This window comes from Vombatus ursinus, unplaced genomic scaffold (assembly GCF_900497805.2).
Source record: "Vombatus ursinus unplaced genomic scaffold, bare-nosed wombat genome assembly UNPS02014870.1, whole genome shotgun sequence".
Taxonomy (NCBI): Eukaryota; Metazoa; Chordata; class Mammalia; order Diprotodontia; family Vombatidae; genus Vombatus; species Vombatus ursinus.
This window is the reverse complement of record NW_020954648.1, coordinates 1,778,855-1,805,734: the sequence shown is the minus strand read 5'-3', so window position 1 is coordinate 1,805,734 and position 26,880 is coordinate 1,778,855. Positions and strand designations below refer to the sequence as shown.

General features: G+C 42.3%; 1 protein-coding gene across 1 annotated transcript in view; it reads left to right on the top strand.

Annotated features, from left to right (window-relative positions):
- PLXNA4 (plexin A4) overlaps nt 1–26,880 on the top strand; it is a 627,680-nt gene that overhangs the window by 523,976 nt on the left and 76,824 nt on the right. The window contains exons 10-11 of the mRNA XM_027842295.1: nt 17,913–18,293; nt 18,770–18,860. Coding sequence (XP_027698096.1) covers nt 17,913–18,293; nt 18,770–18,860 — 472 coding nt within the window. The remainder of the gene's footprint in view (nt 1–17,912; nt 18,294–18,769; nt 18,861–26,880) is intronic.

The following is a 26,880-nucleotide window of genomic DNA, read 5'->3' as shown; positions in this document are numbered from 1 at the left end:
TGTACACACACATGCAACACATATACATATATAACACATATACATATGTGTGTATGTGTGTCAAACATTTATTAAGCTACAACTATGTGCCAGGCACTGTGCTAAATGCACATGCATGTATATACACACTCACATATATGCATACACATGTTTATATACAATATGCGCATGTGTATATTGTGTTCTAAAAAGCATGGGAAATTAAATAGATGTTTATGTATGTATACATGTATATATATACATACATACACATGTGAACAAACATTAAATACCTACTATGTGCCAGGCACTGTGTTAAGTGTATTTGTGTGTATACCCATAAATATATGTGTATATAATGTGCATATATGAATATATACATGTATAGCCATGTGTGGAGAGAGAGAGACAGACATTGTCACATATGTGTATGCACACCTTCTTTTTGGAGACTGGGGTGCATATACAACATGTACACATATGAGAATAACATAAAGGGAGATGGGAGGTTTGCACCTGCTGATTCTAAGATCGGAGGGGAGGAGAGAGAGAGAAGAACCCACTCCTGCTTCTTAAGGGTCGGGCAAACACACCAGGGATTCCTCTGGAAAAGTGGTATCTTCGAAGGCTTAGAGAGAAATGAGCGTGAAATTTGTGTCAGCCTTGGACAGGGAGAAGCTACTTGAAATTCTTTGCATCTTATAGAAGATTTGCTGTTGGAAACACCCAAAAGGATATTGGGGTAGTGGAAGAAAGGAGAATGAAACCTAGACAAGAGAAAATGTTGTAGGAGAAGAGCCCACTGACTGACTTTGTCCTCTAATTCTTTCCAGTTGGTTTTGTGTTACGTTGTTGTCAACCCCCAGAGCTCTTGTTGTAGTAGGAGGTTCCAGAATACCTGGGAATCATATCAGTAGCTTCCTTATCACTCCTGGCTGTGCTTCCTTTTCTTCTGAGATGTTAGTTTATTCCAGAGAATTAAAATTTTGTTGTTTTTCCTGGATTGAATTTGTATGTCATGAGTGTACCCAGCTCATGTATTTCACATCAGGATGCTTTGCTCTAGTTTTGCAAAACAGAAAAATAATTTGTTGTGTGTGTATCAGGTGTAGTGGGGTGTCTGGGACACAGAGCATATTTAAGATTCTAGATGTAGACTTGGAAGGGGTTATCAGAGATCATTCAGGTCAACTCCCTTATTTATAAATGAGTCAATAAAGACCCAGAGAGATGAAATAGCCTGCCCAAGGATTCAAACCCAGGTCCTTTGCCTCAGGAGCCGGTGTACCACTTTGTCCCTAGCTGACCTTCTCTGAGTAAATAATTCAACTCATTTCAGGTCATTAAAATGAGTCTGTTCCCTAATCTACAAAAAGGTATTACTACTTCATCTCCCTGCCCATGAAGGTGATTTTCAGTAAAATGATTAAATGTTAAAGTGCTCTCCAAGGTGTTCCAAAAGTCTTAGTGCATTCAAAGATACACTTAAAGAAGCTAAGCTTAAAATGCATGAAGACTTCAGGGATAAATAGCTTAAAATGTGTGTATGTGTGTGTATGTGTATTTATTTATTTCATTTACTTATTTAAACATTCATGTTTTAAAAATATTGAGTTCCAAATTCTCTTTCTCCCTTCAGCCCCTCCCCTTCCCATTGAGAAGGCAAGTAATATGATATCAGTTATACATGTGAAGTCATGCAATACATACCTCTATATTATCCCTGTTGCAAAAAAAGGAAGAAAAATGAAGTAAGTAAAAAAGTATGCTTCAGTCTGTACTCAGAGTTCATCAGTTCTCTCTCTGGAGGTAGATAGGATTTTTTTTTATCATGAGTCCTTTGGAATTGTCTTGATCATAGTCTTTCGTAGCAGTTCATAATTCATTCATAGTTGATCATCCTTATGATATTGCTATTACTGTGTACAATGTTCTCCTAGTTCTGTTCACTTCACTTTGCATCAGTTCATATAAGTCTTCCCATGTTTTCCTGAAACCATTCCCCTCATCATTTCTTATAGGGCAATAGTATTTCATCACAATCATATACTACAACTTGTTTGGCCATTTCCCAGTTGGTGAATATCCCCTCAACTTCCAATTCTTTGCTTCCACAAAAAGAATGGCTAAAATTATTTTGTACATATAGATCCTTTTCTCTTTTCTTTGATCTCTTTGGGATACAGACCTAGTAGTGGTGTTACTGGATCAAAGGATATGTACAGTTTTATAGCCCTTTGGGAATAGTTCCAAATTATTCTCCAGAATGGTTGGACCAGTTCACCATTCCACCAACAGTGAAAATGCACTAAGTTTCTTGAGACAATCTGTATAAATGTGAGTTGCTGTTACTGTTTGTTATTGTTCTTATTAGCAAGATCCAATCCCTTTCAGCTGACCATGGTATAATGTGACAGGATGATTGTTATATTTTTGGACCAGACAAGTCTATACTTGGGGGTGAGAGAAATGCGATGGGTGAATACAGAGAAGGGATCATTGAGGCTGAGGACATTGCAGCCATGTGGAAGGCAGCATGTAGCAGATAAAAGTATTGGATGTGGAGTCGAAAGGACAGAATTTGAATCCTGGTACTATCACTTTGTGCCCTAGAGTAAGTTCCATTATCTCTCTAGGTCTCAGTGTCATTATCTTTAAAATGAGGAGATTGGATGACATGATCACTATCCTTTCTTTCAGCTCTGAGTTTATGATCTTTTGATCCCTTGTGTCATCAGTGGGTATCTTGAAGTGTACTTGTGCTGATCTAGGGTTGTGTCTAATGGGCCTCCCAAAAAGGAGAAATAAATAATGATGAAGCTCTGTTCCAGATCCAGCCCATAGCCATCCATTTGAATTGTTCTAGCTGAGCTTACTCCAGATTTCCCATCCCCAGGGAGGGTGTTTCTGGGCATGGAGCATACATAGCTCCCTGGGCAGAGTTCAGACCAACCCCCTCAGATGTCAGAGGAGGCTCGTGTCTCAGCTCTTCCATGGATGATCCGTGGATTTTAATTTCCTTCTAATTCCAAGGTGAGGGAATCCAAACAGGAGCTTTTTTGTTAGCTATAAATGTTGCTGCCAGGTGCCCTTTCATCTGGACCACACCATCTTGCCTCCCCTGCAAGGTTTTCGCCTTTGTGTCTTCCACTTTCAACACTGGCTTTGTTGACAGTCACAAGGGATGTTAAATTACCTCTTTTTTCCCCGTGCACAAAGGACTCATTCAGGTGGAGTTATTGGTCCAGAACAGAGGACTGCTTGATCATTGTTGTTACTATATTAATGATAATTATTTTGGGATAATTATGCTTATTATAAATAGAATGCTCAATAACACATGCTGGTTATAGTAACTGTATTCCAAATTACGAGTGATTTTATTATGACTGATGATGAAATTGTAGTAAGAAGTAATTTGACTTTAGCGCCAGAAGCTCTGGACAGTGGATAAAGTCATACAAGACCCTTTACTCAGAATGGGGGGGAGGGGTCCCAATCTAGATTGACTAGATAGACAGAAAGGTCACACACTTGTGGGAAAGAGATAGAGGACAAAGGAAGAGTAGAGAGATCGTGACCCAGTGATGACAGACCACGGTCAAGATGTCCTTTTCCCAATTTTATCAGTAAGGGAAATCCAGAATTGTGGGAAAGAGATGGAGGACAAAGGAAGAGTAGAGAGATCATGACCCAGTGGTGATAGACCATGACCCAGTGGTGATAGACCATGGTCAAGATGTCCTTTCCCCAATTTTATCAGTAAGGGAAATCCAGACTCTAGATAAAAGGCAGAAATAAGAATAACCTTCCTCCTTTGAGAAGCAGTGGGAAATATGCTAAACAAGCTAAACCCAGAACTCTGACTCTGACTTTAATTAGCACTGTGGTCACGAATAAATAGCTGAATCTCTCTGACTTTTAATTTCTTCATCTGTAAAATGACCATGATAGTTACACTACCCACCCCACATTTCATTGTTAGAAGGATATTTTTGTAAACCTAATGCACTATAGAAATGTGAGTTGCTGCTATTAGCTTATATATATATAATTATAATTATTATTATTATTATTATTGCTATAGCTTAGTCAACGTCTCTGTTCCATCTGGGGTTCCTCTCCATCGACCCATGGCATGGGCTTCCCTCACAACAAGTCTTGGAGTGAAGCCCAGGCCCCAAAGAGCTTTGGCTTACTGAGATTTCTCCCCCATGTTATCCTGAAGTATATGGCTGGCCAGTGTTCCAGAGCTTCCCTGGAACTCCGAGTAATAACAATAGTGCTGAGACTCTCAAAGGAGCCATGACTCCATCAGCTCCTGGTATGGAAACCTCCTCTACCATTGAAGATCTAACCAATCCATGACTTCAGTAGAAAAGGCCTTTTAAGAAGCTTTTTGAGATGCATAGGGGTTAAGGGACTTGCTCAGGGTAATATGAATAATATCAGAGGATTTGGATTTAGATCTTTTCAACCACAAGTCTATAAATATGGTTTTGGGTTTGGAGTTGTCGTGGAATCATAACTCTGGAAGTAGAAGAGACCTGGCCATGTTTGTTGGAGGAAGTTCCTACACTAGGAGCTTATTGTTCAGTTGTTTTAGTCATGTCTGACTCCTCATGACCCCATTTGGGGTTTTCTTGGCAGAGATACTGGAGTGGTTTGCCATGTGCTTCTCCAGCTTATTTTACAGGTGAGGAAACTGAGGCAAAAAGGATTAAGTGACTTGCCTAGGGTCACACAGCAAGTGTCTGAGACCAGATTTGAACTCAGTAAGATGAGTCTTTCTGACTCCAGGCCTGGCGCTCTATCCAATGTGCTGCCTACCTGCCCTATACTAGGAGCAGCCTGTGCTAATGAACTTTAAGCTATATAATGTCACATATAATGGTGATTTCTAGAATTTATATAGCACTTTAAGGCTTATAAAGTGCTTTACAAATATTTCATTTGATTGTCACAATCACCGTAGGAGATAGGTGTTATTATTACCCCCATTTTACAAATGAGGAAACTGAGGCAGACAGAGACTACGTGATTGTCTGTGGTCACACAGCTAGTAAGTGTCTAGGGCTAGATTTGAACTCAGGTCTTCCAGACTCCTGGTCTATCCACTGAACTATCTAGCTTCCATTTCCTATAAGGTAGATAGTGCAAGAATTATCATCCCCATTTTAGAGCTCCAAACCAATCCAATCTAATCCAACAAGCATTTATTAAGCTCCCACTATAAAGAAAATGATGTTAGACGCTGGGTGTACAAAATAGTCCCTGCCCTCATCAAGCTTACATTCTGCTGTTTGAATACAACATGTAAATAGATAAGTATAGACATGATGCTTTGAGGGAAAGAAAATCAGGAAAGAGAAGACAAGCTATCCCGTGAGCAAAGTTTTGAAGAAAGTTAGAGATTCTGAAAGGCAGAGGTGAGGAGGGTGTGCATTCTAGGCCCCGGGGGGCACAACTTGTACTAGGGTATGAAGGAAAGTGGAGATGAAATGCTGCATTTAGGAAGTTGGCCAATTCGACGGGCATTTTCTAGATTTTTCAGATGGGGAAACTGAGGAAGAGTAAGTGATTTGACCACAGTTCCATAGCTAGTAAGCTAGCTGCATGTGAATCCATGTTTTCTGACTCTACACCAAGAGAAACTTCCCTGGAGAAAGAATAGCCAAGGTATTGCCTGGGGGCAGGGGTGGGGGAGGGGCATTTACTGGCCCTTTAAAAAATATCTGAGATGGATGTTTTTCATAAAAATCTCCAGCAAAGAGGATTCTGCAAGTGATCTCTTTCATCCATTCTAGTGTGTAACAAATATTCCTGTTAGGAAGTCCATCCTTTTATCTACCTAGAATCCCATACATTGCACCTTAAACCCATTTTCTCCTGTTTCCTCCTGAGTAGAGATGAAGAATGGCCCTGTGGTAATCATTTTTACACTGGTAGATTATTTCCAAGTCCTCCTCCAGTTTTCCCTTCTCTGACTAAATATAGCATATTTCTTTGTCTTTTCTACAAAGCGCAGACTTTTTTAGACATGTTCATATTCATTTTCATAACACCCCTAAGAACGAGAAAAGAAGAGACGTTGTCCTGGCCATTTATCAGAGAAAACAAGCTAGAGACTTGATCAGGCCTACATAGCCAGTGACAGGTCCAGGAATGGAAGGCAGATATTCTGGTTCCCAGGAACTGGGGCACAAGCCATGCCTTGAGCCGTTCCTTCTTCAGGCTGCATGGATGCATTTGGACACAAGGCTGGAGGGCTGGTGGCTGCAAGGAGCCCTGGGTCAAGTCAAACCAATACACCAGATTCTTCAAATGACTGCTTTAGCAACCTCTCTCTCCCTCTTCCCTCCCAGGCCCCCAAGCTTCTTTGTTTTTTCCAGATCCCCTTCCCTTTTCCTTTCCCTGGGAGCCTGGCTGAATCTGTGGGATTTACTTTGGCTCCAGTGTTATCTCTAGTGCAAGGCAAGTGCCCTGGTACTAGACTATTGAGCTTTGTGGTTGCTTTGCTTTATTAAGGGGGCAGAAAATACAATTAGCCTGAGTCCACTCTGGCTTAGCTAGGAGTCTGCCAGCCAGTGACCCCCTCCTCCCTGAGTTCAAGTGAATCACATGCCCCAAATCAGGGCCCTTCTGCTAATCTTGGAGATCAGAGAAGGGAGAAAATGAAGTCCTGGTTTAATCACATAAAACTTGAAAAGCTTCAGTCACTGCAACCTGGACAAATTCCACCAACCTTACTGTGCTTCAGGAGATATACAGATGAGTGGGATACAGCCCCTGTCCTAGGGGAGCTTAAAATCTAGTAGGGGAGATAAGATAGGCAGAAGTTAGAACATTATACATACATATCCAAGGAGAGGATCCTTGGATAAAGCTGGAAGGAGCTTCAGAAACCTTCTAGGCAACCCCCTCGTTTTACGTATGAGGACGTGGGATCTGAGGAGGTGACTTCCCAGGTCACACCGATCAGAAGCTTCAGAGCTGGTGTTTGGACCCAGCTCCTCCTGACTCCAGAATCAAAACTCTTTCCATTGTCCCACCATATGGCACAACCTACCAAAGTGGATCCCAGGAAGGAGAAATTACTTCTGCCTAGGAGTAGGGGATGAGTATCTGGAGGGGTGATGCAGAGAAGGTATCTGAAAGGCAGTGACATTCTGAGTTGGGCATAAAGTATGGGTAGGATTTCATGAGGCAGAGTTGGAAGCATTCTAGAAGCAGAAGATAGAATCAGCAAGGGCCCAACCGAGCAACCAACAAGCATTTATTAAGCACCTACGACGTGCCAGGCACTGTGCTAAGTACTGCAAATAAAAAATGCAAAGAATGAGACAATCCCTGCTCTCAAAGAACTTTCATTCTAACAGAGCACACATGTGGACGTGTACAGAAGAAATATAAAGAGAATAAACCCAAATCAAGACAGAATAATTCAGTACGAGTTTGTTTGGGAGGCAAGGCATTAGTAGTTAAGAGGATGAGGAAGGGTTTTCTGCAGAAGATGGCTAAGAAGTTCTCAGCAGTAGTTTGGGAAAAGTGTAAGATCCACTCTTATATGAGACAAGGCTGGTTAAGTAGATTTGAGCCAGATCATGGAAGGCCTCAAACACCAGCTTAAGGAGTTTCAACTTTATTTGGAGAGCAGTAGGGAGCTATTAACGGCTTGTGAGCAGAGATATATTCCAGTCTTTATGAAGATTAATATGAGAGTGATTTGTAGGAGAATCAGAAAAGGCATAGACTGGAGGTTGATGACATAATCTAGGTGAGAGTTAAGGAGGGACAGAAGGAGGTCATTGGCAATGTAAGAAGAAGAAAAAGATGAATGCAAGAAAAGAGTATAATAATGCCCAAGAGTGAATGAAGCCCCTTTGAATTTCTCAGCAGGATCTCTAGAAATCTAGGATTTGGCTGCCCCAGAAGCATGATCTCTAACCTAGGACTATTACATTGGCCTTTACCCTCACCTCCTCTTAAGGGGTGAAGGTTACTCCATTATTCTTCCTGGTCTCTCTGAGTTTCCTCTCTCCCCATCAATCTCTTGAAGCTTCTTCCCATCATCCACCTACAAGGTTATGGGCATTCCCTCTGTGTATTATTACTTGTGCTCTCTCTATAAACAGACAGATCATAGATCACACTAATGGTGTTATAAACTTGGGGAATGTGGAGGAAATATATGGGGTATTAAATTTTTTTTTGTCTTGGGGCATGATGGGACTGGGGAGGTAGACGTAAATTTGGGAGGAGTGGTCTCCCAGTGAACTGACGCATCCCGGGAGATTGATGGGGCCTGAGATGTCTTTTGGGAGGAGCACCAGCTCTCAGTCATCTCCTCAGTCACCCGCTAGAGCAACACGCCTCTTCTCCCCTCCCCGCCATGGATCCCTCCAAGGCCTGTGCATTGGAAGTTAACTTTGATGTTACAAGGAGGAGAATTAGAGCAGTAGTCAGGAAAACACGTCAAAGGCTGTAAATCAGAGGCCACCAGAGCTCAACAAGCCAGCCCACTCCCCATCCCCATCCCCGGCCATTGCTGGCTCTGGGGGCTGTCTCAGTCTCATGCTAGTACAGCACAGGCCATGTTCTAGTAGTTATGGCCTATCACAATCCTTTCTCCTTTCTTATTTCAGCTATTTAAATGGGCAGCGGCATCCCTTTCTGAAGCACGTTGCTGAATAGTATGTTTACCTTATGATGTGCTTCCCTGCCCCTGTACACACACACACACACACACACACACACACCCCCACACACACACACCCATGCAGAGATGTGAAAGTCCCCTCTTCCTGTGGCAGAGAAAACCTATGGCTTTGTAATCTTTCCCCCTTCAACAGCAGCTTGATAATGGGGCTTCTGCTATATTTAGTGGAAAAAACAACAACTCCATTCAGAATCACCAGACTTGGATTTGAGTCTTTGTTCTGCTTCTTAGTACCTGTATGACCTTGAGAAAATCACTTAACCTCTCTTGTCCTTGGACAGCTAGGTGGAACAGTGGATAAAGCACCGGGTTTGGAAGCAAGAAGACTCATCTTCTGGAATTCAAATTCAGCCTCAGACCCTTACTAGCTGTGTGACCCTGAGCAAGTCACTCAACCCTGTTTACCTCAGTTCTTCATCACAAAGAGCAAGACATGACTGAAATGACTTAACAACAAACCCTTATCTCATCTACAAAATGAAGAAGTTGAACTAAAATAAAAATTATAATAATTATAATAATGTAATAACAATAACCAGCATTTACATAGTCCTTCAAGGTTTACAAAGCAGTTTACATATATTTATCTCATTTGAGCCTTTCAATAACCTAAGAAGTAGGTGCTATTATTATCCCCATTTTATAGATGAAGAAACTGAGGCTGACAGAGTTTAAGTGACTTGCCTAGGTTCACACAGCTGCGGAGTATATGGGGAAGAATTTGAATTTAGGTCTTCCTGACTCCAAGTCCAATACCCTAGCCATGCGGCAGCCTAGACTGCAGCTAGATGGTACAGTGGATATCTAGTATCAGGAAGACCCGAGTTCTAATCCAGCCTCAGACAATGAGCAAGTCACTTCACCTTTGTTTGCTTCAGTTTCCTCAACTGTAAAATGAGGGTAATAATAACACCAACATCCCAGGGTTGTTGTGAGGATAAAATAAGGTAATATTTGTAAAGCATTTAGCACAGTGCTCACCATGTAGCAGGTATTATATAAATGTGACCTGTTATTATTATTATTATTATTATGTAAGAGAAGGAACATCAAATGGTATATGAAACACTGGATCTGAAGTCAGAAAACCTCCATTCAAATCCTGACCCTGTTACTCCCTATGAAGCTTTAGACAAGTCACCTCCCAAGAGCGAGTGTTTTTCAGTGAAAAGCGCCCCGTGATTTGGAGTCAGAAGACCTAGATTTGAATTCTGGTGCTGCCAGCTAGTATTACTTCTATGACCTTAGGCACGTAACTTATATGAGACTCAATTTCCTCATCCATAAAATGAAGGGATTGGAAGAGATGATTCACCTCCAACATTCCATCCTCCAACATTGTGCCGTTAGGTGCCTTTGCTTACTCCCAGGCCTAGAATGCCTCTCCCCTCTGCTCCTGCCTTCCCTTGGAGACTCTGCTCAAAACCCCCCTTCTGTAGGAGGCCTTTCCCATTGGTCTCACACACACACACACCTCTCTCCCTCCTCTCTAACCTTAGTTTCCATCTACTCTGAATATATCCTTGTACATGCATAATCGCTTTCAAGTTGTCTCCCTCTTTAGAACAGAGGCTTCTTGGATGCAGGGTCCATAATTCTGCCCTTCTTTGTAGTCCCGGGGCTTAGCACATAGTAACATTTAACATCTGCTTGCTGAGTGGTGTGCTAGAGCAGAAGTCAGAGAAACCCAAGTTCAAATCCTGCCTCAGACACTTACTACCTGTGTGATCATCTCCATTTCCTCATCTATAAAATTAGAATAACAGTAGCATCTGCCTCCCGGCATTGAGATAATATATGTAAAACAGTTTGCAACCCTTAAATTCTATGTAAGTGCTACCTACTGTACTAATTTTAGAGATCTATGACTCTATAATCCTTCTCTGGGCCTCAGTTTCCTCATTTGTAAAATAAGAAGGATGATCTGGATCAGGAATCTTCCCTTTCATATCATAGATCCCTTTGGCATCTATCTGGTATCTTTGGTATCTAATGAAGCCTGTGAAGCCCTTCTCAAAGCAATGGTTGGTTGCCAATCTCTGGAGGAAATGCTACATTTCAGCATTTAGTGAAAATAAAGACTTTTTTTTAAAAACATGATCCAAGGTCATAGTTTCCCTGATATCTATCCATGGATTCCCAAGGATCACTGATTAAGAAATCCCTGGCCTGGATGATTCCCAATATCCTTCTCAGATCGAAATCTTATTCTGGAAGGATGATCTCTCTGAGGCTTCTATCCAGATGATCCTTTGTGGGTTTAAATCAATTCTAAAATATGTGTGGGGTTGGACAGCCTGCTTCCAGCACAAGCCTCACTCCTACAGTGCCCTGTTCTTGCCGAAGTCAATTTTAAAATGACTGTGTTCTCTACCCTGAGGGAACCTGCATTCTAAAAGAATATCTTGGACAACATTACCTCCTCCAGAGTGGGAGGACCCTTGCATCTTAGATGAATGCTTCGAGAGCATCTTAGGGGACAATTTAGAGAGAGGCATTCTGATGATAATGAAGTATTATTACTGTGGTAATCATCATTGGTACATAGACTGAGTCCCAGTATTATGCTATTAAAACAATAATAATCCCTTGGATTTCTAAAGTACTTTATACTTCTCAAAGCCCTTTTTACTCATATTACTTTATCTCCACACTAACCGTCTGAAGTAGGCAGGGTAGGCATTGTCCTCCACATTTTACAAGTGAAGAAACTAAGGCAAGAGAGGTTGATTAATTTGTTCAAAGTCAGAGAGCAACAGAGTTGGTACTAGAACCCAGATATCTTAGCTCCTAGTTAAATGTTCCATCACTATATTATGTTGTCTTTGTATATAAAAGTATAGTAAAAGATGGCAAGGTTCCCTTGGGGTAGCCCCAGACCACCAGGGCTGTGGGAAACAGTTAATTCCAGTGGCAGCTGATGGTACCAGCACATGCACCAATGTGTTTAAAGAAGTCAGAAAATGAGAAGGAAGCTGGTGTTTTCCTGGATTAACCAGCCTATACTTGATGGGGAGAGAAAGGATGTAGCAATAAACATCATTATTATTACAATAGCCTCTGATGTGATATCTGCCTAAATCCTTCACCGCTGGAAGCCAGGCAACAGGGCAAAAACTTTAGGACAAAATGGGAGCATTTTTAAGGGGAGAGGGACAGAATGGGGCTCTGAGTTTAATGACCCTGTTCCATTTGAGTTTGGAGGACTCAGGATAGACCAAGGGAGACATTAGGATCACAGATTTAGAGCTAGATGGCCCCTCGGAGGTAGACTAATCCAACTCCCTCATATTACATATAGAAAAACTGGGACTCAGAGGAGGTCACATAGAAAGTAAATGTGAGGGGTGGGATTCAAACCCAGGTCTTTCTTCTTCCAAATCCAAACTGAACCTCAGCAAGAAGGGCATAAGAAGTGGCAGGGAGGAGGCAGGAGATGGGGGGGCTGGGATAGAATGTCAAGGCTAAGAAACAGTGTTTGGTGAAAGAAAGACTGGTGGGGAAGACATTCTGGAATGAGATGGAATAGTAGAGAACCTGGAAAGTTAAGAGAATGGAAAGGTAGTAGACTGAGAGGAAGGTATCTTCAATCAAGACAAAGAGATGCTTCGAGGCAGCTCCGTGGGCAGATGTGTTGTTGCTCTTCAGTCGTTTCAGTTGAGTCTGACTCTTCATGCTCCCATTGGGAGTTCTCTTGGCAAAGATATCAGAATGGTTTGCCCATTTCTATATCCAACTTATTTTACAGATGAGGAAACTGAGGCAAGCAGGGTTATAAGTGACTTGCCCAGGGTCACACAGCTAGTAGGTGTCTGAAGCCTAAATTTGAACTCAGGTTTTCCTGACTCCAGTCCTGGTGCTCTATCCATTGAACCAGCTAACTGCCTTGTAGAAGGTGATGACAGAAGATCAATTCCTTTAGAATTGCTTAGGTACATCAGGCTTGTACATGGCTTTGATCCTTAAGATTCAGCATGGGACAGGGTCAGAGTCTGGAAAGATGGCCTGGGTGACATAAATGTTCTCTTCATACCATATTGCCTTGGAAGAGGTTGCCATTTTACATTTCAATTAAGAGGTGCACAGGGGTCAATCCACAGCACCAGCAAAAGAGAATCTACCCAGCCCAGCCTCTACCACATCAATTATTATTAATGAACTTCCTCTGTGAGCAGCCAACCTTTTTATATGCAAACTAGGCCTTTATGGGTCTACTGGCAATCAGGGCTCATTAATGGACTCACCATAAGCCATGGAAGGATATAATGGAACGTGAGAGGAGAGATGGAGGCTTAAGCATCTCTCCGGAGGATTTGCCTCTCCACCTCTCCTGGACTGTATCCAGTCGAGCCCCCGGGCTCAGGTGCCAGCCAACCACAAGCTTAACAGCTTCCCAGACTCAGCAGGTTCTCTGCTAGGTGATGAGAGGTCCACCTTTACTTCTCTCTGTTGGAGATTTGCCACCCTCTAGAAATGTGCTTTTCATGTTGAAAAGCATTATAGATTGGTAGTGTTGCCTAATTCCCCAAAGTTAGGGTCAGAATTCCCGATGACCTTGAACTATATGCCTCAGTTTCTCTTCTGGGAAACATGGTGGGATCCAGTGGGCCATCCAGAGGACTCTTAGAAGGCAGCTTCACATCTTTGATGCTTTTATGACAAAAAGATCTAGATAAATGGATTCCTAACTGCCCACAAGACATCTCCATTTGTATATGTCACTAGCCCTTCAAATTCTACATGTCCCAATTGTCTTTTCTCACAGATCTGTTCCTCCTTCTGTTTTCACCAGTGCCCCTATCATTTATTCCCTCTCCTATATTCAGAAGCTTAGTATCTTCCTGACTTGTCTCTCACTTTTCATATTCAATTGTCTACTATGTCTTGTTGTTTCCATCTCCACAAGAGTCTCCCTACATTCTCTCTACAGTCTTCTTCCTCCCATCCTTCTTCCCAGGCAGCCCCCACTGCCACCTTCCTATAAATCTCATTACCTTTTAAACTTCTCTTATCATAGGATCATAGATTTAGGGTCAGGAAGGGGCCTTCAAAGACACAGATGAGGAAACAGAGACCCAGTGAGATTAAGTGATATGGTTAGTAAGTGGCAGAGCAAAGGTGAGCTGGGTCTTCTGACCCCAAATCCAGTGGTCTGCACAATGCTACCTCCCAAAGGCAGGATTTCTTTCCCTTCCCAATATCTCTGCTCCTGGATAAAACCCCACATTCATGATGTCATATGGAAGGGACCAGGCTTGTTCCGTTTGCCCTCAGGGGCCAAACAAAGACCAATGCAAAAAAGATAAGGAGAGGCAAATTGAGATTTGATATAAGGGGAGGCTTTCTAATAGCTGGAGCTGTCCAAAAGGAAATGGACTGCCTTGGAAGATCTTGGGGTCTGTTTCATTTGAGGTCTTTGTGCAGGGATTGAGGACAACTTGAAGCATACATTGTAGTGTCCTCGTTCAGGTGTGAATTGGGTTAAATGACCTTTGACCATCCTTGCAACTCTGAAATTCTGTGATTTTGATTTCAAAGTGTCCTCTTTTCCTTTTCCCTCATAAAGTTCTTCCTTCTTTTCTTCCTTCCTTCCTCCCTCCCTTCTGTCTTTCCTTTCTTTCTCTTTCTTTTTCTCTTTCTCTTTCATTTTCTCTCTTTCTCTCTTTCCTTCCTTTCTCTTTCCTTCCCTCCTCCCTTCTATCCTTCCTTCTCTCTCTCTCTCTCTCTCTCTCTCTCTCATTACCTCAAATTCAATATATCCAATTTGCATCATCTTTCCTACACAAAAATTTGCTCTATGACCTGATTATTCCATTTCTGTTAGTGTTTCTATAATTTCCTCGGTCAACCATGCTCAAAACTTGATAGTCATCATTGACTCCTTCCTTACTCCTTCCTACCCTGACGTACACAGCAATCAGATGCCAAGTTCTTTTGGCTCTTTCTCTTTTCATTTTCACTGCCCTTTCCCTAGTTCAGACCCTCATTAGCTTTTCCTACTCTATTGAAATAGCCTCTTACCTGTCTTTGCTACCTCCAGGCTTTCCCTGCACCTGCAATCCATTCTCCACACTGCTGACAGATTAACCTTCTTCTTAATACACAGCTATGATCATCATACTCCATGGCTCAGAACCCTTCAATGGCTCTCCATTGCCTACTAAAGTCAATAAAAGATAGACTGGCATCCAAAGCATCCCACAAAGTGGCCCCAATCTACTATTCAAGCCCTCTTTCTCCTTCAGGTACTTTATTCTGAAGCCAAATTGGAATTCTCTCCTTTCTGTCTTTATCCCAGCTGTCCGCTATGCCCTCTCTCTCCATTATCTCCCACCTATTGAAATCCTACCTGTCCTTCAGGACCCAGCTCAAATGTCACCTCTTCCAAGAAACTGTCCCTGGTCCCTTATATATGCCTCAAGCAAAGTAATTCCCTAGTCCTATGAACTGACGTAGTAAACATGGTGACTAGTATGGAGTGGAGATGAGGGAGAAGAGGGGCAGGGACAATGGGCAAGAAATGCAATTACACAGAAGCTATTGCACAGAATGGATACACCCCCATGTTTTTCAATAACTCAGGTGCCATGGACGGGCTGCTAGAATGAGAGAGAGAGAGAGAGAGAGCCAGCCACTTACAACTGGAATGTTGGGGCTGAGGCCTTGTATGTAATCAACCCCCCCCTTTCTCTTTTCCTGCTGGCCTTTCCAGCTCCTGCAGCTCCTCTTTATCTCATCCTCGGATAATGGCATGTGCAGCCTGGAGGGATCAGACATCTCAGAGGGGAGATTAGTTTAATGGAACTGTGGATCTCCCCCTTCAGCAAGCCTGCTCTGCTTGTCGGCTTGCAGATAGATCTCTCAGTTGGTGTACTTGTTCCTATGTATGTTCGTGTTCTTTCTGTCTCCCCCCTCCTCCCCTCCCCTCTTCCCTCCTCTTCTTCTCTCCCCTCTGCTCTCCTCCCTTTCCTCTCTTTTCCTTTCCTCTCCTTCCCTTTCTTTCCCCTTCCTTTCTCTTCCTTTCTCTCCTCCTCCCTCCCTTTCTTCATCTCCTTCTTTCCACTATATTTTCTTTTTCTCCTTACTTCTCCTATACCTGGAAAAGCCAGGGAGTCATGAGAGCTGATGTATAAGGGAACTAACCACAGCCCTAGTTCTTGGGAAGTATTCTGTTCTGGGCTGAATCAGTTGATTTAAGGAAGGGGATCTCAACCTGAGGTCTTTTAAAAAAAATTTGTTTATTTTTATATTTTGATAACTATATTTCAGTACAATTTGTTTCCTTTGTCAGTCAATCAATAAACATATTTTAGGTACCTACTATGTCCCAGGCCCTGTGCTAAGTGCTACAGATAACAAAGAAAGGTAAAAGGTAGTCCCTGTTTTGTAGGAGCTCACAATCAAACGGGGGAAACAACATGCAATAATTACATACAAATAAGCCATGTGAAGGATAAATTGGCAATAATCCAGAGAGGGAGGGCACTAGAATTAAGAGGGATTGGGAAAGTCTTCCTGTAGAAGGTGAAAGTGTAGCTGGAACTTGTAGGAATCCTTTCTATTTTATGCATTAAAAATATGATTCTGAGAAGGTGTCTGTAGGTTTAGCCAGACTACCAAAGGGGACCAAGCCACCAAAAAAAAAAAAAAAAGATTAAGGACTCTTACTTTGGGTTCACTTTATAAAGAGGGAGGAACAATCACTAAGAATAGAACGTGTTGTGACTGTTCCAGACACCGTTCCTGACCTTTTACCTCTGCCATCCTCCCACAATTGACTTTCTTCCTGACCTGCCCTTTTGATGGGAAGTGGAGAACAGCCAGGAGCTAGTGGTGGGTCTCCGGGGAAATGATAATCCCTCCCTCTGGTCTGCATACCTGTCAAGTGCCTGAGCATCCTTAGGGATAAGACCCTATGTAAATAATTCTAGGTCTCTTAGGATTTTGGTTGCTAATATACCCAGGATACATCATTCTTGATGTACCTAGTACAGAGCCCTGAAGGGTGTTAGTCTAGGGGACAGGAAAAAAAAATGTCATCATATGATTTATGCCCTTCAGATGTTATTCCAGCAAAGTTATTAAAAATCCTCTCTCCTTCCAAAGCACCTTTTCCTCCCCAGAGAAAAGAGTATTAGACACATACGCATGCTCAGCATAGCCCCAGGAATACCGATCCATTTTTCCAACAAGGACTCTGAAATACAGTGAACAGAGCCACTTTGGCCCCTCAAACCAAACAAGGAACCCTAAAGTCCTCAGTTCACCCTTTATGCCCTTGGCCAGGGCTTCATAAAGCACTGAACACTGCACATGGTCTTATTCCATCCATCCCTACAAACATATCTTGTTCTCACTATTCCCACTGTCCCCACACCAAGTATGTAGGGAGATATGTGTGTGTATAGTATCTATCTATCTATCTATCTATCTATATGTCTGGGCATGTATATTATGTAAGTGTAGGTATGTATATGTGTGTGTATATGTATATAATGTGTAGATGTATATATACACACACATAGACACATACATATGTATGTATGTATGTGTGTATGTATATATATATTTAAATACACATACACACACATATACACACACACATCCACAAAGGCAGAAAATATAGTGGAATAAGTACTTTCTCTGGAATCAAAGAACCTGGGTTCAAATCCTAACTCTACTATTGACTATCTGAGTTACCTGGGCCAAGTCAGTTAATAACTTCTTTGGGATTCAGTTCCTCCTCTGAAATGAGGGGGTTGAACCAAATGGCCTCTTTGAAGGCTAAAGCTCTGATCCTCTGATCCTAATATATGCATTCCCTCTTCAATCTCAGTCTCTCTCTCTCTCTCTCTTTCTGTGTGTGTGTGTGTGTGTGTGTGTGTGTCACTATCTCTGTATGTCTCTATATCTGTGTGTGTCTCTGTCTTTGTCTGTCTCTGTGTCTCTGTGTCTTTCTGTGCCTCTGTGTCTCTCTTTCTTTCTATGAATTAATGGTCAGGTGGATGGATGGATGTTTACCTAGATCCCAATTCCTCATCTGTTAAAGAAAGGGGCCAATATAATTTCCTTGCCTTTTGATGTCAAGGCTCTAGGAAAACCATTGCAGAGACAGAGACTATTGGGGGGAAGGGAGGAAGGGACTAAATCTGGAGACATTCCCTTCATGTTTAACTTTACTTCCTCACCTGACCTTAGCTTTCTCTGCTCTCAGGATTGCCCTCAGCTGCTGCAAGTGGACAAGATCCTGGTGCCAGTGGAAGTGATCAAGCCCATTACCCTGAAGGCCAAGAACCTGCCCCAGCCGCAGTCGGGTCAGCGGGGCTATGAGTGCATCCTCAACATCCAGGGCACTGAGCAGAGGGTCCCTGCCCTGCGCTTCAACAGCTCCAGTGTGCAATGCCAAAACACCTCTGTGAGTGCCACACCATCCTCCTGTCCCTTCCTGACCCCAAGCCCAGAGCCACCTTTCCATTGTCTACCTTCCCTGGAGTCAAGCCAGATCTTCCCAGGAGGTGTCCTCCCAAACACCAAGAATTTAGGGGTGCCTCCTCCTCCTGGAAGGATTTTGAAGCAGGCTCCCTTCTTCTTCATGGCCCCCTTCATAGAGAGAGAGAGAGAGAGAGAGAGAGAAAGAAGGAAACATGGCTCTGTTCAAAACAATGTTTGTCGTTAATGACAAGGATAGTCTAAATGGGGTGGGGGCTACGGAGGCGAGGCAGAAGGAGGATGAAAGACAGCCCTAGGATTGATCGCCAGGACCAGAGCCCTATACATGTACAAATGATTTTACTATAACCATGACTGGACTCCCAGGAGAACCATTGCTGTTCTCCTCACTATACCAAGCATATGGAGGCCATTGCCGGCACCTTCCTGAAGCTCATAATTTCTCTTACCCAATCACCTGGATGGGCGAGAAGATACTTTTAAGGAAGCCAGGGTTGAGAGCAGGAATCCCATGCAAGATACCTTACTGGAGCCCCACACAGATCAGAAAGAACATTTTCCCAAAGCCATAGATGGTGTCCCTAAATTGGGTCGCGGTCCTCTGCCTCCCTTCAACACAAGGAGCAGCAGGTGAAAGATCCTGGTCCAATGGGCATTCTCAGAAGTAAAATGAACCAGGAGACCATCGGCAAAGAGGCAGTGAGGTGGCGAAGTGGGTAGAGCACTGGTGTTGTTCAGTCACGTCTGACTCTTTGTGACCCCATTTGGGGTTTTCTTGGCAGAGATACTGGAGTGGTTTGCTGTTTACTTTTCCAGCTCATTTGACAGATGAGGAAACTAAGGCAAATAGGGTTAAATGACTTGCCCAGGGTCACACAGCTACTAAGTGCCTAAGGCCAGATTTGAACTCAGGAAGATGAATCTTCCTGATTCCAAGCCCACTGCTCTATCCACTGCACCACCTAGCTGCCCAGAGTCAGAATGACCTGAGTCCAATTTGAACCTGAGGCACTTCCCGGCTGTGTCACCCTGAGCAACTCACTGAACTGCTGTCTACCTCAGTTTTTTAACCTGTAAAATGGGGTAATAGTCTTACTAGCTGTGTGACCCTGGGCAAGTCACCTAACCCCAATTGCCTAAAAAAAATGGGGTAATATTAACACCTACCTCCTAGGGTTCTTGTGAGGATAAAAATTAACTAATACCTTTACAATTCTTTGCAATCCTAAAAGTAAGAATCCTAAAAATCCTAAAAGTAAAAATCCTTAAAAAAAGTAAAAAATCCTGAAAGTATAAATGCTAGTTGTTATTATTTAGAACTAAAGGGTCTTTTCAGATCATCCAGTCTCATCCCCTCATTTGACATATAAAGTAACTGGGACCCAGGGAGGTGACTTACCCAAGGTCACACATACCATATGTAACATAGGTTGAGATAATCATAATGGAGCACTTCTTTTGAGTTCTGAGGATCTGGATTCACATCCTGGTAACTGAGTATCTTTGTAAATATGGGCAAGTCACTTAGCTTCCCAGACCTCAATTTCCTTATCTGTAAAATGAAGGGTTTAGAGGACCATTTATGGAGTCCTGAAAAAGAGGTGCTGGATCTCAAGATTCGTAATGAAACATACATTTTTTGGACTTGCAAAAATGGGTTTTCTTGACTATGCATGTTTGTTACAGAATTTTGTTATTCTTTTTTTACCCAATTTGGGGGCGGGAAAGAAAACAAATGCTTATTGATTGGGGAAAGTAATATTAAATTTAAAAAATAAAATAAAATGAAGATGTTGAACTAGGTGGCCTTGAAAGTCCCTTCTAGTTTGAGATCAATGACCCTAATGATTTGCTTTAGACTTAGATCCCTTATTTGTGAAATGAGAGGGAAGGGAAATGAACAAAATGGCCTCACTATCCTTTTCAGCTCCAAATCTCAGGACATATCTGACCTACTCATTCTACCTGCATCACAGGATTGTTGCTAAGATAGCACTTTATACATCTTCAAGAGTTATATAAATGTGTGTAATTACTGTTAGTGTTATTATCATAGTGGTATACAGAAGGGCCAGCACATTCATCCACCTGCTTTTCTATGTGGTTATCTCCTAGACTTCTGTCTCCTGACTACATTAGGCACCCCTTACTTAGCTATTTGTGTATCCACCCCACTATCTATCTTGTTTCCTTTGAGCCTAGCTTTTGACCTTCTTATCTGCCAATAAACCTCACAATCTTTCCATTTCTCCTCCTGTGTTTCCTTCCATCATATAGCATGGAGTGCTCAAGGAGAGAAAGATAGTAGACACATATCCATTCCCCTATCTGTCACTGGCTATCTGATTGGTAGGATCACAGTGACTACATTTGGGGTGTTAAGAATGGTTTGGGATTTGATGGATGATAGAGATTATAGAAACATCACAAAACTATTGATGGGAAGCAGTCAAAGAAAGAAACTGAGGCACAACCAGGGAAACTGACACAGGATCATGTGGCGTTGTAGGGTTCAAAGCCAAGAAATGACCCCACAAATCTTGAACGCTGAACACAAGCCGATGAACCAATTTCTATGGCTCTCTGTCTACTCACCCAGAGTGCTCGCTGGCTAAATCTTATCATCCTGCAGAAACTTGGAAAACAAAGAGGATATTAAACACTCCATATTTTTTCTTAAAGCCTGAGGCCCAGCGGAAGAGGTTTGGCTAAGAAGTGTCTCCCCAGCCGTAAAATCCCACATGGGGAGAAAAAAGTCTAGAGGGCATTCAGCTTTCAAGACTGCTGAACATGGATCCTTATTCTCTCATGGGACTAAACCCCTAAGATTAATCTCTCTAAACACTATCAAAGGTTCAAGGCTGAAAACCTGACCAGAGTAGAAGGCCTGAGTTCTGATGTCAGCCCCTCTGTCAGATGTTCTTCAGATAGGAACAAATCTCTCCTGGCCCACTGTTAGAACTAACAATAATGATTAAGATGTTTAAAACACTTATAGTCATACAGGCAATTCCATTTGATCATTGTACCAGCCCTGTAAGGTTTTATTATTATTCCCATTTTACAGATGAAGAAACTAAAAGATAAAATAATATACTCAAGGTCCCAGGGCTCATAAGGGACTGAGGCAGGATTTGAGTTCACATTTTCCTGATTCCAAAGTCTATCACACTCGCCAATATGCTACTTTACATCCCTTTCACGTGTGGTCTTAGCTGACCTAACACTCATGAAGATGAGACCTTTGTAAGTGCCATGTTCTGCATACTACATTAACCATTCCAGAAGCTACTAGTATAATAATAGTATGATTCTTGTTAAGTGACTTAGTCCCAAAGACTTGGATTATTTGCATCTTCTAAGAAGGCTGATAATAGCGGTGTGAAAGTAAATGCTTAACAGTCAGCTTTCTAGGGGAAAAAATGTACATAGGGTACACTTTTAAATTTAATCTGCATTATTAACATTTTATCCATCATTTTCTTAAGCCTGGATAATTAAGAAAACAATAAATCAAGCCCTGATGTGTAGCCTTTGCTGATTTCCAAGTTGTAAGTGCTCACACTTAAAATCTAACAATCAGCAAGAGCCTGGTATAAGCTGAGTACAGCATACCCCTGCAGTAGATCATGTTGAATCTGCTATTGTTCCGTGGACCTCTTGACTCATCTGCTGTGTTTTAAATACCAGGGGCATTTGGGAAATATAGGGGAAGCAGCCTCTCTACGTTTCTCAAATGCCCCTGGTATTTAAAACCCTGCAGATGAGTTGAATAGTGGAAAGAATATTGGCACGGAGGTCAACAGAACTGGATTATGGATTCTCGGCCCCCAGCTAGCTGTGTGATCTTGGACAAATCATTTTATTTCTCTGGGCTTCTGCTTATTCATCTATAAAATGAGGGTATTTGCTGAGGTGATTACCAAAATCTCTTCTACCTCAAATTCTTCGAATGAGCCCTCCAGTTACCACTAAGGAAATTGGCCTTAATATGGTAGCAAGAGAGCGTAATAATAACAACAGTAATAATGAGTCATGCAAGAGTTAAGACTTATCATTTGCCATGATTTCCTCTGCAGCCTTGGGTTTGCCCAGGTGTGCACGGGTGCTGCAGGCCTGTTATCCACAGGCTGAGAAAGAATCCAGCTGTGGCTCACATGGGCGCATCTGTGTGGCCATTTTTCATTTCCGGAGATCCAAGAGCTGTGTGTAATGAACATTCCACGTGGAGGAACTTTGCATCTGGAGGATGGATGCTATGACATAATGCAGAATCTTTCTCCTGCTCATAGACAGAGAATCAGTCAAGAAGTCAAGTCAATTAGCATTTATGAAATGCCTACTTTTGTGCAAGGCGTGGGTGCTGAGCTCTCCAGATACAAAGAAAGGAAAAGGCAGTCCCTGCTCCCAAAAAGTTCACAGTCTAGTAGAAGAGACAACATACAAAATCTGTCCTGCTAAGTTGTGGATTCTAAGGTGTGGGAGGACAGTTAATAGTAATACTGACATTTATCGATTGCTTTAAGTTTTACAAAGCACTTCACATACATTATTGCATTTGCTATTCACAACAATCCTAGGAATTTAAAAATAATATGCCCAATTTTACAGATAGGGAAACAGAGGTTCTTAATTTAGATTAAGTTACTCACCTATGGTTACACAGCCAGGCCTCACCAGCATCCAGGTCTTGCACTCCCTACCTTCACTATACCATATGATGTTGATACATGATGCCGTCGCAACCAAATTTCTTTCTTTCTCAGAATCTCTGTTTGCCCACAGGTAAAAATGGAGTGGTAACCTGGTCACTTCCCTAGCCTTTAGGGACACAGTACTGGAGATGGTGCCTCTACTACATGCCCTGTGGTCCTGAGAACTGAACAGATGGCTACTGTTTCTCAGATTTTAGAGTTTAGTCTTCTGACTTGAAGTGTATTTTATCCAGGAGCTTAGAGATTTTTTTTTGAGGCAGGAAGTTGGGAGGTGGAGAAGTGAAGAGACTGAGGGGAGAAGTCAAAGGGGAAAGAAGGGGAGGGACTTAAGTAGCAGAGGTGCTCCCTCTGTCTCAAAAATGGGAAAACTCTGATCTAGGCTTTCCCACCTAAGGTCATACGTAGATTAAGCCATGCAGAAGCCCAATCCTGGAGCACCTGACCTTGATTGAGATGCTTAACCTCCTTGTTCCTAAGGTCTCAGGGGAGCTGTAACAGCCTCCTTGGCCTTGGTGGGGTTGTTCAATTAACTGTCCGATGATTGCAAAGAGCTATATAAATGCTAAGTGGTCTATAAAGGATGAGGGGAGGGGAGGGGAGGGGAGATAGGAGGCAGGGTTAGAAGGTGAGAGGCCTTCTAGCTCCCAGACTGTGCTGTTAAAGAGATCCTGTACCCTGAGTGGGAGAGGCAGCTGTGGGACTGGGACATCTACAGAAGAAAGAAAATGTTCCAAAGGAAAATAACTTTCCTGTAGAATTTGCTGTGACCCTTGGGGTTAATGAACTTATCTGAGTTTATTTTTACATTTATTGCCCCCGAATGAGGAGGAGGAAGAATTCTTGTTTCTTGTTCCTTGAAAAGGATATCTATCATCTATCTATCTATCTATCTATCTATCTAACTATATGTGTATATATGTATATGTATATATATATATATACCCACACATATATACATATACACACATATATATATAATTATATATGTGTATATATCAATACACACATTGTTGTTGTTCAGTCATTTTTCAGTCATGTCCAACTCTTTGTGACTCCATTTGGGGTTTTCTTGGCAAAGATAGTGAAGTGCTTTACCATTTCCTCCTCCAGCTCATTTTATAAGTGAGGAAACTGAGGCAAACAGGGTTAAGTGACTTGCTCAGGGTCACACAGCTAATAAGTGTCTGAGGCCAGATTTGAACTCAGGAAGATGAATCTTCCTGACTCCAGGCCTGGAACTCTATCCACTGTGCTACCTAGCTGCCCCTAAATACATACATACATACATACACCCATACATACCTAATGTATATGTACATATATAATGAGAGCTATAGATATAAATGTATTGCTATATATACACACATGTATTCATATGTGTGTGTATTGTATGTGACCATACAATAGTAATTCATATTTATATGAATATTTGTACGCTCTTTAACCTTTCCAAAGCATTTTCCTCACAACAGCTCTGAAGTAAAAAGTATGAATATTGTTATTCCCACTTTACAGATGAGAAAGCTCAGTCCCAGAGAGTTAAATTACTTGTCCAAGATCACAGAGCAGTAAATGTCAGAGCTAAGATTGAAACCCATGTGTCTTGACTCACAATCCTGCACATACACACCATCCTACACTATGCTGTTTTGCTTGTATATTAGTGTCTGTGAGTTTGCCTACAAACAATCAGAGTCACATTCCCTTCTGCCTCCCTTATTATATGTACCAATTGACAAAGGATCTCTGTTTCTTCCTGCCCAGTCTACTATTGGTCACAGCAATGCCTCCACTCTGTCAAGTTCATGCCCTGGAATTAGTGATGGATCTCTAAGCCTGATTTTGCCATCAATGCAATGACTGCCCTAGACAAGTGGTGTCAAAATCATTAGAAACTGGAGCCACTGAATGGTACATAAAGATCCCTGTGGGCTATGTAATGACTCAGAAGACTGCATTTTAACATTATCAGTGAATGTTCTGTTGTATTTTTACTTATGTTGTTAAATATTTCCCATCGACATTTTAATCTGGTTCAGGTGCACTTGGGAGTTGATTGCCTCTGTCTTAGGCTCTTCCCATCATCAGAGCAGTCTTTCAAGCCATGGCCAAGCAGATTCAGCTTGAGCCAAAGCCAGGCCACCCCACCCCAGAGAACCTACTGTTCTCTGGAACAGTAGGAAGGAGTAAGCTGTAGGTGTAGTCAGAATTTGAAATGGGAGAAAAAAACACCTCCACTACCCTCCACCTCCCTCCTATGATCTTAAGAGAAGGATGAAATCAGGAACTTAACTATTTTCTGACCTCTGGTATTCTATCATATGAAGGTTATTACTAATTGGTGCTGAAACATATCTGTAGCTGATGAGCTCTGTGGGTTACACCAGGTACACAACACCTTGCAAATAGCAGGTGCTCAATAAATGTTTTCTGAATGAAATTGACTTAACTGGCACAAATGAAGCTAAAACAATGACACCCCTATCAACCCATCAATCAATTAAAAAACCTTTATTAATTACTGAATGTAGGTCAGCTGGTATACTAGGTGCTGGTGATATAAATACGAATCATTAAATAATCCTTATTTTCAGATAGCTTACATTCTATTAAGGAAGTCAATGAGTATATACTGAAGAAATATAAAGAGAATAAATTCAATTAAATTAAAGGTGGTTAAATACAAGGTAGAGCAAGAGCACTAGCAGTTGAGGTGGTAGTGGGTAAATAAGGAAAGACTTTATGTAGAAAGAGCAATTCTTGAGGGAAGATGAGGGTTCTATGAAGTAGGGGTGAGGAGAGATGAGTTCCAGCATAAGAGATGGCCAGTGCAAAGACATGGGACCAGGAGATGGGTGAGGGATAGAGAGGAGGATAATTGGGCCCATGTGGATCAATTGGCTTTGCTCGGTCCCTTAATCACAGAACTACATCTCTAATCCTGGCCAATAGTCTCAGAAATGAGTACCATCATTCATGAGGGAGAATATGGCCTAACATGTGGGATGGCCAGAACTCTCCCACTCCTAGAAAAACAGCCCAACATGCAGATTTTGTTGGCTGACTATAAAGCAGCATCATTCTCATCTACAAAATGTAGTTATATCATCATGGAAATTAGGGAAGGATGGCCAGTAAAAAAAGATTTCCTGGATCTGAGGGTTGTAAGAAAAGGACTCTGAAGATAATTACAGAATCTCCTTCCTTAAAAATATCTAAGAATAGGATATGCATCTGTCCAGGCTGATTTGGGCCTGCTCTTGCTCAGAGGAAGGGCAATGGGCCCATTTGTTCCCCAGTCTGAGAACTGGGCTGTGCTATATAGCTGCCCATTCTTCTCTCCCTTTGTCTCATCCCAACCACCTATGGTGGGGATTGTCTAATGGAATAATGAGAAAATCACCAGGTAAGCATTGGAGATGCTGCCTAGAGACTGCTGTATTCCCTCATCCCCCACCTTATTCTCTAGGGCATTGGGAAGAGTCCTCAGATTCTGATGGTAGTCTTGACTGTTGGCTACAGTGACACAGGGCCCTGTGGAAAAACTCTCTCCCCTCTCTTGTCACTGGGTAGCCTCCCCTAGGAAGTAAAGTAACCCCTCTCTTCTCAGGAGCATAAGCCCAGGTCCCAGTCCCAGCTGGGGTGGGTGGTCAGAGGCAAGAAGGGAGAGTGAGTCAGAGCCAAGAGGAGAGGCCATCTCCTGAGAGGCAAGTGAGCTCACGGTATGTCAGGTTGGACTAGAAAAATACACCATCTTCCATCAACAAACACCTTTGGCATCTTGTTCACTTTCATTTTTATCCCTCACATCCTCCTCCTAAGTGGCTTAACATGGAATCGTAGGCACAGTCTTTTTTATTTCCTTCCCTACCTTCCATCTTCACAACTGCTTCTTCCTTCTCAAATAATCCCTCCATTCCCAAGTCATTGCAGTACCTTCCTCTACCTTCCCCTACCTGGGGTATCATGCACCCGAGAACAAAGCTGGTTTGGGGTCTGCCACCTTTGGGCCCCCCC